This window comes from Phycodurus eques, chromosome 23 (genome assembly GCF_024500275.1).
Source record: "Phycodurus eques isolate BA_2022a chromosome 23, UOR_Pequ_1.1, whole genome shotgun sequence".
Lineage (NCBI taxonomy): Eukaryota > Metazoa > Chordata > Actinopteri > Syngnathiformes > Syngnathidae > Phycodurus > Phycodurus eques.
The window spans coordinates 6,627,565-6,639,290 of NC_084547.1; the positions used below are offsets into that span (position 1 = coordinate 6,627,565).

At 48.7% G+C, this 11,726-nt stretch overlaps 1 protein-coding gene and 1 non-coding gene across 2 annotated transcripts; both read right to left on the bottom strand.

The window, feature by feature from the left end:
- Positions 1-854: 854 nt before the first annotated feature.
- trnar-ucu (transfer RNA arginine (anticodon UCU)) lies at positions 855-928 on the bottom strand. The gene has a single exon. It is a non-coding gene; the product is annotated as a tRNA-Arg (tRNA).
- A 2,733-nt stretch (positions 929-3,661) lies between these two features.
- On the bottom strand, positions 3,662-11,639 carry il13ra1 (interleukin 13 receptor, alpha 1). The gene is made up of 10 exons (XM_061669639.1): positions 11,454-11,639; positions 10,641-10,768; positions 10,390-10,540; positions 9,852-9,951; positions 9,588-9,754; positions 9,375-9,505; positions 9,155-9,296; positions 8,270-8,369; positions 8,115-8,196; positions 3,662-8,043 (listed from the first exon to the last, which is right to left on the bottom strand). Exons 1-10 carry the CDS (start codon positions 11,536-11,538, stop codon positions 7,891-7,893), a joined length of 1,239 nt encoding a protein of 412 aa, XP_061525623.1. The 5' UTR covers positions 11,539-11,639; the 3' UTR covers positions 3,662-7,890.
- Positions 11,640-11,726: the final 87 nt, after the last annotated feature.

Here is an 11,726-nt window from a genome sequence, read left to right on the forward strand (position 1 = left end):
ATTCGGACAGTTTGGTCATTTTCGACCTCCAAATGTGTATTGATCTTGAAATATATTGTATGACAACATGTCTCAGTGTTCTTTCTTTTTTTCCACACTCTCTTAGCCTAATAGCATCATTTCCACTGACTGTTCGAAAAGCAACGTTTTTGGCTTTATGTCTATGCTAATCCGAAAATGTTCAATCTTCTTGTTTGCTGAATTTTTGTGTGTGTTCCGAAAACTTTTCCTTACGCTATTAGGTCAACGATTTGTTTTGACTGCTTCTTGTATGATTTTATCTTTCATGACTTTATATACAGATGCGTATCTACACAATTCAAAAACGTGAACTCCACGCGAATGAAATACTTGATGAGTTTATTCGTATACATCATTTCGATGGTTACCGCTTCCAGCGAATGAAAACCCCAACATTCACAATCTTAAGAAATTAGAATTTTACACGATCAAAAATTGAAAAGGATTTTTAATATAGAATTTAGGTACAAATGATGAAGTATTGTTCTGTCTTTAATAAGTCTGGAAAATGGCCAATATGACTGAACCTCAATATTGTCATTTATTGAGCTGATGATGATAATTGTTTTGATGTATTTCGGTGCGCTGGTAGAGATCTCAACGTGCGTTCGTTGTGGGGACCCAGCAGCACCGAATTAGACTCATTTCAAATCTTTGTCATCTTTTCAAATGCTTTATTTGCAGGTGGAGACCAAAAATCATCCCAATAAAAGTCACGTGCAGCATCGCTCGTGTGCATCACGGCAGCCCAACGAATCCCTCCCAAAACGCCAAAACAATGCAGTCAGTCCGTTCAAAAGAAGCGCCGAGCCACAAGGCGCTTCCGAGCGACCCATCTCTGCCGGGACTCGAACCCGGAGCCTCTGGATTAGAAGTCCAGCGCGCTATTCCATTGCGCCACAGAGACCGCGTCGAAATGACGGCGCGGGCTCGCAATTTGTACGCAGGCGCATCCGATGCATCGCTGGCGTTCGTGCAGCATCAGGACCATTCTTAACCGCCATGTTTGGAGTACCGCCACGCGGCCACTGGAGGGCACTGTGGCGCCCTCTGCTGTTGAGACCTCACAGGAAAGCAGCAAGTTCGCTTCGTTTTGTTGTTGTTGTTATTGATAGACTTTACAAAAAATTTTAAAAATAAAATAAAATAAAAGCACAGAACAATTGCAAGGCCGTTTCTGCCAGTAAATAAAAAAACAAGAACAAAAACAACAAACCAGAAAAGTAAAACAAACACGTTTGTTTCTTTGTTTGTTTACTGGCGGAAACCGGGCAAATCCATCCATTTTCTGAGCCGCTTCTCCTCACGTGGGTCGCGGGCGTGCCGGAGCCTATCCCAGCTGTCATCGGGCAGGAGGCGGGGTACACCTTCAACTGGTCGCCAGCCAATCGCAGGGCACATACAAACAAACAACCATACACACCTACAGGTAATTTAGAGTCTCCAATTAATGCATGTTTTTGGGATGTGGGAGGAAAGCGGAGTGCCCGGAGAAAAGCCACGCGGGCACAGGGAGAACATGCAAACTCCACACGGGCGGGGCCGGGGATTGAACCCGGGTCCTCAGAACTGGGAGGCAGACGCTCTAACCAGTCGTCCACCGTGCCGCCCCGGGCAATCCACATTATTTTAAAACATTTGGTCACGGACAGAGGTGGGTACTAACGCGCTACATTTACATTTTCCATAAACTCTACTTGTCAGAGTACTTTAAACGCGCTGTACTTTTTACGTGATACTTTTCCTCCGTTCCAAAGATCGGCGTGCAGTGAGCTACTTTTAGTCATTCCATTTTTTCGACTTCCGCATAGGGCGGCCGTTGCGCCAATCAAACGCGAACACTCACGTCATTTGACTCCAATTGACCGATGAGACGCCTTCGCGAGCCAATCAAAAGGACTCATTTTGGGGAACGAAAACAGCCGCGCGAGTGTGTTTCCAGAGCAAAACACAACAGCAGCAGCTTTGTCGTGCAGCAAACTTGGATATTTCAGCCACCTTGTAACTCGACGAAACACTTTGCGGTGAGTCGCAGATGTTTCTGTTGTCGTTTTGGCAGTGGATGTGGCAAAATTCGCGCCATCCGTCTGGCGTCGCACACGCAATCACTCATAAGTGTGTTCAGCGCACAGCTTCTCGGTGAAGTCGTTGACGTGAATGAAGCAAATCCTGTTTCTGTCGGGCCCAATGCAGTGTTGTTGCTTTTTGGCCACTCAGACATTGAAATGGTGACAGGTGCGTGGCGCCTCCCCTATATTATTGTTTTTACTCCCAAATTACTCTTGAGTATTTGTTTCATGGAGGGCTTTCTTGCTCAAGTAAATATTTGGATGACTACTTTATTCTGAAGTGACGATATTTGGCTACTCTGCTCACGAGTCCCTCACGAAGCTCGCTTTTAGATTCCACTGGAGCGCAGCAAGCTTTATTGATGACATATTTAGAGACGGGATGATTGCAAGGGTAGGATTTACTAACGACGTATAAAGGAATTAACCGCTTGGGATGAAAAATTGAGTGTGCGCAATCCAAATCCTTTTAAGTGTGTCCATTTTAATCGAAAGTGGAGTCGTCGAGCTCGGGCCGAACGGAAGCAGTTTCCTCTCTTATGTCAGAGAGAACTAAATGGGAAATGCAATTGAATACAAAATAATGCAGAAGAGTCGAATGTGTCAAGAGTGCGGTTGCTGCTGCCGATCGGTCACCATGCGTATTTGGCAGTCCTCCTGCTCCTCCTCTCTCGGGAAAATAAAGGTTGTAAACGGCATTCTAAGAGAAAGACAGAGACGAGACTTTACACTTTTGAGTGCAATTTCACAATGAACTTAATGCCTCGGATTGACGTCGAATATCATAAAACAAAAAGAATTTCACATCGTGTATTTGAAACGCCAGCATAGCTTGTACCCGTTTAGCTTAATGCTAACAAACAAAGCAACACGCCATAGACGGGCTACTAAATAGCCTCAGCCTTGCTGCGCTTTCACTCTTTAACGCAACCACTATTTGAACACAAATGGTGGAGCGACACAGGTAGATGCCTAGAAGTCCCATCTCTCTAGGTTTTCGGGGGTAATGTATATAACGCTGCATGTGAAGTGACGGCCATTCAAAGAACCCCCGCCCAACCCAAAAAACCCCCCAACAACCATACCTTAGTTTTGTTGTTCCAAATATCGCCGAGTAGGTCCCGGAGTCCTGGCACTTTGTTGAAGATGGGTTCTTTATTCCGGCACGAGGAGAGCAGAGCGATGATGAACAAGCAGTTTGTCAGTGTTAACAAATGATGCCTTCAGTGACGACGTGCAGCACGCGCACGGCAGCGGGACGACGGCGAACAGCATCGCATTTGCGTCTTTGTCTGCCTCTGCGAAGAAAACCCATATAATGCAGCGCGCGGCAAAATATTTAGCTCCTACGTCCGACGTACCGAAACTCTTGCCGTCCCCCCGCGCTCGCTGCTTGCCTTCAGGGCCGTGCGGTAGCGACCGTGAGCCACCCGGCCCGTTAGTGCCCACGTCTGCCCCTGGACCTTTCGCTTCTCAGATCACCCAAAGCGTTAAAAAGATACGAATGGGCTGTGTTTTTCGGAGATTTGGGGGCCTTTTATCAAAAGGTTTCAAACCAGAAATGTACCAAATTAGTTTTTATTTATTTATTTATGTCTTTATTTATTTTTAAACAAGGCCACAAGAACCCTGGCTTCCAGTACAATCAATTGAATCTCAGTTGAACCTCAAGAATTGTGTTAACATTAAAGAGAAACAAGACAACAAAAGTCACAAGATGGCAGTTAAAACAAGTGACACACACGCACAGCAAGACAATTACGAGACCGTTAAAGAAGTGGAGACCGAATAGAAATCGGCCTATCCAAAGAAAAGCGGTTGTCCCGCAACATGATTTTGTGAATAAAGTCCGCGCTCGCCGCGAGACCGCAGCCGCTCGGGCTCGGGCCTCTTTTTCCTGTCGGGCTGTGACGGCATTTGAACTTTTTGGACGACGGCGTCAGACGCAGCGTCCCAATCGCAAATCCTTCTGCATCTTTACCTTTACGTCATTACACTCGGTGTAATTTACGATGAACGTCCAGTGATGCGGCTCGAAGACATCCGGAGGAATCCAGCTCGGATAGAATTTGCAAGGACGCCCTGACGTGGGAGGGTGTGTCTTCCAGCTCATTCACTCACCTTCCACAGACGGGGAACCGTGTGGGAGACCTTCCAGACCAAAATTGCCGCGCGGGAAGAAGCTTTTCTGTCCCCGACTGCGGTTCAATGGCCGCCGCTTGGCCATCTCGACAGGAGGCCTGCTACCAACAACCGCTGAGAAAATACCCAACTTCTAGAGCAGGCATTTGCGCAAAGCCAGGGAAAGTCTACCCGGAGGGCTGCGCCGGAACTCCGTATCAACAGAAGCTCAATTCAGCGGATCCTTCGGACAGTGATGGAGCTTTACCCGTTCCGACGAAGAGCGTTCGAAGGCATCGAGCAGAAGACGGAAGAACTTCACGCAGGGCGGCGAATTTGCGACTCCGCTCCGATGTCAACTGCTTCCAAACACGACAAAGCCTAAGATGTCAAATGGCCCCACGTCTGTCCAGTGATGCAAAACAAATAAGACTCACTCGAGCAGGTGTCGTACGAATGATGAACTCCGATATGACGGGGGAAGACTGCGCGCGAGAACGTAGACCAATTTAACATGATAATGTGGAGATGCGGTAAATAACGAGACAAGGAGGTGAGAACGTTCCTGTCTCTTTACTCTCCACATACTAACTGAGTGTTTTCACATCAAGCGGCCAACCCCTCCCTTTGAAGCCAACGAAGATACACGCCCCCGGTGAAGGTCTCCCACGATAGCGTTGTTCTTCACGCCCTCAATAGTTCTGCTGTGATTCACTGTAGTAGCTCAAGCAGCGTGCTTACTAAGCAAGGAGGGAAAAAAAGTCCTACCCAAAATAGAAGGCGATTGACCGACGGCTGACTTTATTTGCGTATTGAGCGCGGACGAGCTCGTGCTCTAGCTGGATATATGTGACGTTGAGGAAGGCGGGCTCGCTCGGTTTGTGGTTCCGGGTGGTCTGAACGGAGAAAAACAGGGACCCCCCCTTCCGTTGCAAGGTTGCGGAGTGACGGAGGTGTTTGATGAAGCTGAAACGACGACGACGACGACACAATCCATTGACGACCGTCATCGGGTTACAGCTTTAGCTGTCGTACTGTACGTCACGACTGATACGTGGGAACCTTTGAATTCAGATTCCCGTTTTAGCGCCACCCGTTGCCCCCCAGTTCGTCTTGTGAGCGAACGACTTGGCGACTGAAATTCTCTCCTTGACTTCCTCTCTCTACCTCGCGGTTCTTTTCGGTTGTTCCCTGCGACACTTTAAATTTGCAGTTTGCCGGCAAAAGCTCGTGCGCCCACCACAGTTGCGGCTCAAAGTCGCTCAGCCACCCAAGGGTCAAGAGAGTTTGCCTCGAAAGGAGAGGGGACGGGATTAAGGAAATGAGATACAAAATGAAACAAATGATCGCATTCATACACTGATGTCGAACTCAAAGCTTGCGGGACACATCCCAAAATGGTATTCAGGAGGTTTTAGGAGACGTGTCGGGGCCCCTTCACATTCGTCGTCCCTCCCTGCCCCTACGAACGATTTTGTGATTTCGCTCTTGTGCGATTGTGTGCTTTCTTCTCGTCAAGGGTGTGGTTTGGGAGTGATTGCAAAGCTACGAGCCTCCAAAAGTGTTATTTCTGTCTGTCGACTTCCTCTCTCTGGACCCGAGGCACCGCACGACACACTTGAGAGCCCCTTTTGTCCCAATTGTCGCCAGAGCGGGCGAGGAGCCACCGATCGATCAATCAATAAATGAAGTCCAGTTCAACACGGCCGTTCAGGTAACGCAGTGTGACGTCACTACAAGGGCAGATGCTGTCACCGTAATAATCATCATCATCATCATCATCATCCTATTTGATTACATTATCCGGCATCGATTCAGTTTCTGACCTGCTTGTGTTGGAGGCTCAGCTGCAAACCGTTAGGGACAAAAGTAAAGTTTTCACAAACGTCCTCCGAGTCGATCTTTGAAATCCTCAGAATGCAGATTTTCCGACTATCGCAGACAAAGACATTGAACGCTTTCAGGAAGCGCCGTGTCGTCTGCGTTGATGCTTCCGAGGAAAGCCAAGGCACAGGCACGGCTTGGGAGACGGGCCCAGTGTTGTCGGTGTTTTTTTTTTTAAAGTGCTGCACTGCCCATGTAGCTTCAATCATTAATTATTATGCAATCGGATAAAAAATGTATTGGAACATTTTTGCCGTGTGCGGGCCAATGCGTCGGTCACGTGATGGAATGCGGGCGTTGTCGGAGTACAAAGAGGCTTTAAGGACAGTCGTGGGTAAAATTAGCGTTAGCTGCGATAGAGTTAATGACTTTAGTTCGTTATTAATGAGTTAATACAGTCAGTCTTTCGGAATTCCGAGTGGAGCTGAAGGCACCTTACGCTTGAGCGTGCGGTGGGATTGGTCGAGAATAAGGAAGCGAAAATGGACCCTCGCTTTTATTATTTACATTTTTTTTTCCTCTCGGTCTCCTTTCTTCTTCTTGTTTCGGAAGCGCAGTGCCAAAAACAACAAACGCTGAGCGGACGGCTTGTACAAAACGAGGAGGAGTCCTGGGTTTGAAAATGACGACATAGTAGGTTTCGCGCGGAGGAACGGCGTACAATTAACTTGATTGTTCGTAAGAGGAAAAAAATCAGTGAAATGTTGTGGCTGTAATTTCCACGTTATTATTTTTTAATTATTTGGGACATCCGGTTGTCACGTTGATCCTCATTCTTCATAAGGCGCACTTCGAGTTTGAACATGTCATCATTAGAAATGGAAATATAATAATCCATATGTTTTCAAAAGCTTTTTTTCAAACACTGTCTTTTGTCTTTCTTCACCTCCTATAAAAGTGTGCTGCCACAATAGGAAAAAGCAGGTCCTGGGGTGACGGCGGTCGAACCGCTGCTGTCGTGGCGAGTCAGCATTTATACGTCTGCGTTTATTTGGACTCGTGCGCAATGATGCCTTCGTGTCATCGATATACAAAGACAGACCGTCATTTCGTGGGTACAGCGCTATGATTTGAGGTCTTTTTGAAGAGTTGTGCTATATAACACGAGACGATAGTCTGTTTACGTCATGGCAACGATCATTGCAAAATGCCATAGACGGGCTAATGAACATTATCGCCCTAAAAGCGATGGCTATTTGAACACAATCGGTGGAGCAACACATGTAGACAGACTATTCAAATCCTCACAGACATATCTTCTTTGTCCTCTGCAAAGAACCACTAAAATGACTGTGACTCATTGGGGAGTTTTGAGGGGCTCCATGTAGTGCGTCTGTCTTATACTGCTCACAGGTGGCCCAGGCGCGCGCACCAGAAGGAGCAGCACAATGTCCATTGAATTGTGGCAAAAACGGTTCAATTCTTTACATCCTATTCATTTATGTTGTGACTATTTGCTTTTATATCATACAATCTTTTACAGGGCTATTTATCTTATAAAAAATCATTTTGGGGGGGAAGCTGACATGCGATATGAGTGTTTTGCGTTACAAGCGCGGTCCGGAACAACAACAACAATAAGAAAGTGAAAGTTGGACAGAAAAAAAAATCTCTCAAGATCCCTTTTTGTGTGTGTTTCCCCCACATGTAAACTCTCGTAGCAGCTTTTCGCGTCCGCTTGCAGTAGTGAGGACTGGGACAACGCCGCCGTTGTGTTAGCTCAGTCTGGAAGTCGTCTTTAAGGAAGATAAGGTGCATTTGCTTGTTGTCGTCCTCGGAGCATCCGAGCCGCTCGTCACCAGGGGGTCTCACCCTGCGACGGTGTGTCTTCTATCGGCTCGGAGCGGGTGACGGCCGCGTGAAGAGTGAAGCTGACGAGTTTGCGTGCGCCGATAGCTTGGCAGGGTTGTATGGGTTCTGGCACGGGTGTGTAAAGATTGGTGGAAGACTTAAAAAAAAAAAAAAAAAGTTAGTGATTTGCTCGGTCACAGAATAATGGGCTCCGATCTTTTGAGTTACCTTCATTTCTGTGCTCCCGATCATCATGTCCTTCAATATTGCCGATGGATCGGGTATGACGGGGCAGAAAACGGCGCTGTGCCTACAAAAAGACCACAACGGGACACCGTAAGACTGGCGGAGACGAGTCTTTACGCGCACGTTTGCGCACCCACCTCCGGAAGCAACAGCAGGTCAAAAGGACGATGGCGGACAGGACGGCGGCGATGGCGACGGCCACCGTTGTCGGCGATACCCTGGCAGGCGCATTCACTCCTGTGGCAGACGCCGTTCATCATGAATACGAAACGAGGCAAATGTCGATGAAAGCGATTGGAGCGGCTCGCGCGTGGGCGGCGCCGTCGTTCAGGCCGGAAGCAGAGCGCGCAACTCGGTTGCGGGCGTGCGCCCGATCGTACATTTTGCACGGCTGTGTGCGTCAAGGGCAAAGTGGGGAGCGACACACAAGTGCCTTGTTGGCATGAGCCGTCGCTCGCTCCAGCAGAACGTACGGCATCGTGAGAATGCTTCGCTTGACTCATGTTTATTAGTCAAAGTTAGACATATCGATTGCCGAGTAAGCTACTTCCACGAAAGGAAGTGGCACGCCTTGTCTTTCGGAATAAGAGCGTCATACAGGAAGTGAAATGGAAGTTGTGTAAATCCTGCTAACTTAACAGTATTCTTTATCATTTGTAAGTGGACGAGTCACTTGATTGTTGTTAAAATGACATTTTGTTTCAGTGAGTATTTTTGTTGTTTTAAATGAAAATGACATTTGCTTGTGAATATTACAGTCTTATCATATGTGGCCCGATTCACAAAATGTATTTGCGGCCCTGTCGGATTTGTATTCGAGTACCCCGGTCTCAATAATTCGGTAATAACCCAGCAGGAGAAAAGCACACCGTCAACGTGGTAGTGGCAGCAGCTGATGGCAAACCGGCTTAAGTTAAAACCGTAAAATGTCAATTACATTCCAATATTTTGCCATTGCATTGTGTGTCATTGTGGTTATTACCATTCTTCTACTTGTTGTTGTTGTTGTTGTGTTTCCTTACCATGATATTCCACTGCACTGAAGTCACTTTGCACTCGTTTGCAGTATCCGCCACTTGTGACCCGGTAACGGAACCCGTACCGGCATCTTTTATCGTAGGCGATCTGCATCGTCTCACCGTTCGGAACGAAGCTTTGGCATTTCTGGAAAAAGCACATTTACACGGAGAAACAAATTCAATGACACAGATTTAGTGGGAGTGGTTTGTCTCAGAAAAGTACCTCTTGTTCATCGCATTGCTTGTAGCACAACTCGTAGGTCCAACTGCAGTGCTTTCCCACCTCTGGGGGGGTCCAGCTCAAGTTGAACTTGTCACCTTCCACACTGACGCGCAGACTCGGGAGGTCAACCGCTGAGGAAAAGCAAGCAAGCGCTCGTCGTCACGACATTTGGATCGTGCGCTTTGGCAACTGTGGAATGAACGCAGAACCGACCTAGCTGCGGTTTAAACGTGCTCATCGAAGCTTCGCTTTTCACGAGCATGCAGATGTCTTCGTTGACGAATTCAGGGGTCAGGTCGCAGCCGTTCCGGAACCCCTGGCGATAAGGCCGCTTGCACTCCTTCAAACCTCGTCTGGTTTCTTCCGAGAGGCCACAAATCCTGTGCTGACCAAAGCGGGGGTGAGAAGGTGGAACCGGGCGTGCGCACGTGGCCCAAAACGTCTTTAGCGTTCGTACACCTCGTCTTTTTTCCTCACCTGTACGACAGCGTCAGGTTAACAGAGGGGTCGACCGGGACCCAGGAACAAGTTGTTTTTTCTGCTCTGAGTAAACATTTGAAGTCTGTCACCAGCTGAGCTGTCGAGGCCCAAAAAACAACCGGTCAAAATGACAATCAATCCTCAAGCTGTCGTGTCGTCAAGCCATTCGCAGACTTTATGGCAGACGTACTGTGCGAGCGCGCGGGTCCCAAAGGACCCAAAATAAGCCGCTTGCGCTTCGCCTCGCTAGCTTCGGCCGTTCCCACCGCCGCCGGTCTTAAAACGTTCTTCGCAGCGGGACTGCGGGACAGTCGGCCACATCGGCAAAATGTCACGATGTCCGATAACGAGAACTGTATTCGTGTCACAATATGCGCCGACTAACATCACGACGCCGTCTCGTCCCGCTCGTCGCAGTACGGCATACGGCATACGGCCGAAGGATCCTACGCACGTGGAAATATTTGGAGCGGAAACGGAAACGATGCTCACGATAGTCGATGACGACAAATCTCCGACGACGGGTGACTCGTACCTCGAGGTATCGGGGTGTCGACGAGGATGGACGCGGGCGCACTCCGGCCCTCTTGGCAGTCGCTTTCGGTCTGGACCGTGAAGATCCAGCCAGAAGATCCAGCTTCATCCGTCAGAAGAGTCTCTGTAAAATGTGTCCACTCTGTGCTGGACTGGCAGGATAAATGAACACCACAGTTTAAACCTCCCAATCTGTTTTCATATTTTGTTGCATATTATTGGGCTGAACGACGGGAGCGCTGCGTCTCCTACATTGTCGGGCCCGTATCTGTACTGTATGCGGCAGCGCTCCGGTAATCGGCTGGGCCGCCACCAAGACACGTTCACCGTAAACCAGTCGAGCCACACGTGCGACAGGTTCGTCGGTGGAGGAAGACCACCTTTTGGGCAAAAACATAAAATCCAGGAACATGTCAAGGACCGACGCCAGCGGGCCTACCGGGAGGCCGAAAGTCAGAAAGGCCCGACACGGCGACGTTCTTCTCGGCCGGGAAGGGAGCAGACGGGCTGCGCTCCCTCGCCCGAACAAAGTCAACGATCCGCGGGTTGATCGTGCGACTCCCATTGAAGGGGAAATCTTTTGCGGCAGCAGTACTGGAACTTTTCTGACACGCCGAAGAGAACGCGGCACATCGACGAATGGTTATATTGTCATCCGTTCTGGCTGGATTGCCTGTTGTGCTGTAATTGGGTTGCACTCCCTCCGACGACACAAAACACTCTTTTCATTGGACACGAATTCATCAGCATGTTTTCAACAGGGACTGATTGGACAATATGCGTTCCAGTACAAGCGGAGAAAAATAACGCCTGTGGAGTTCCACATGTGTGTTCCATATGTATTTTCAATACATATATGAAATCTCTATTCCCGTCCTGGTGCCCGACGATCGCATTTAAGCCCCGCCCTCCCCCGGTTCGTTTAAGAGGCCAAAGTGCGCAGTTCAAGGCGTCTGTTTGCACCGTAAACCAGCGGCGTTGTTTTCTTAGGGGGGGGGGGGGAAGAGGAAAAGCAAGACCACGCAAAGATCAGATTTGGCTTCAAGCTGTCTGGATTTCTCTTACCTGCTTGGCTGTGGGGCGCAAATGACAGACACGGGTGGAAGAAAACGGCCCAAATGAAATACACGATCGCCTCGCGTTCTCGCATGTTTGCGCGTCGACGTGTTGGCTTGTGGCCGACAGCTGGGCGGGTTTGTCAGGCGTCTCCTTGCCTCGACGTGTGTGTGTGTGTGTGCCGGGAATGTGTGGGTGGAGAGTGCGTGGAAAGGGACGGAATGTCCAACCCTCGCGACAAAGCAAAACGCACTTTGTTGTACCCGCCCTTAGGTTACAATA

What these genes read in the sequence shown, in the direction of transcription:
- il13ra1 (XM_061669639.1), bottom strand. Translation starts at nt 11,538, where the DNA reads ATGCGAGAACGCGAGGCGATCGTGTATTTCATTTGGGCCGTTTTCTTC. An exon ending in CGACACCCCGATACCTCGAG is followed by an intron (nt 9,952 to 10,389) that starts GTACGAGTCACC and finishes GGGCCTCGACAG; the next exon opens with CTCAGCTGGTGACAGACTTC. An exon ending in AACCTGACGCTGTCGTACAG is followed by an intron (nt 9,755 to 9,851) that starts GTGAGGAAAAAA and finishes TGGTCAGCACAG; the next exon opens with GATTTGTGGCCTCTCGGAAG.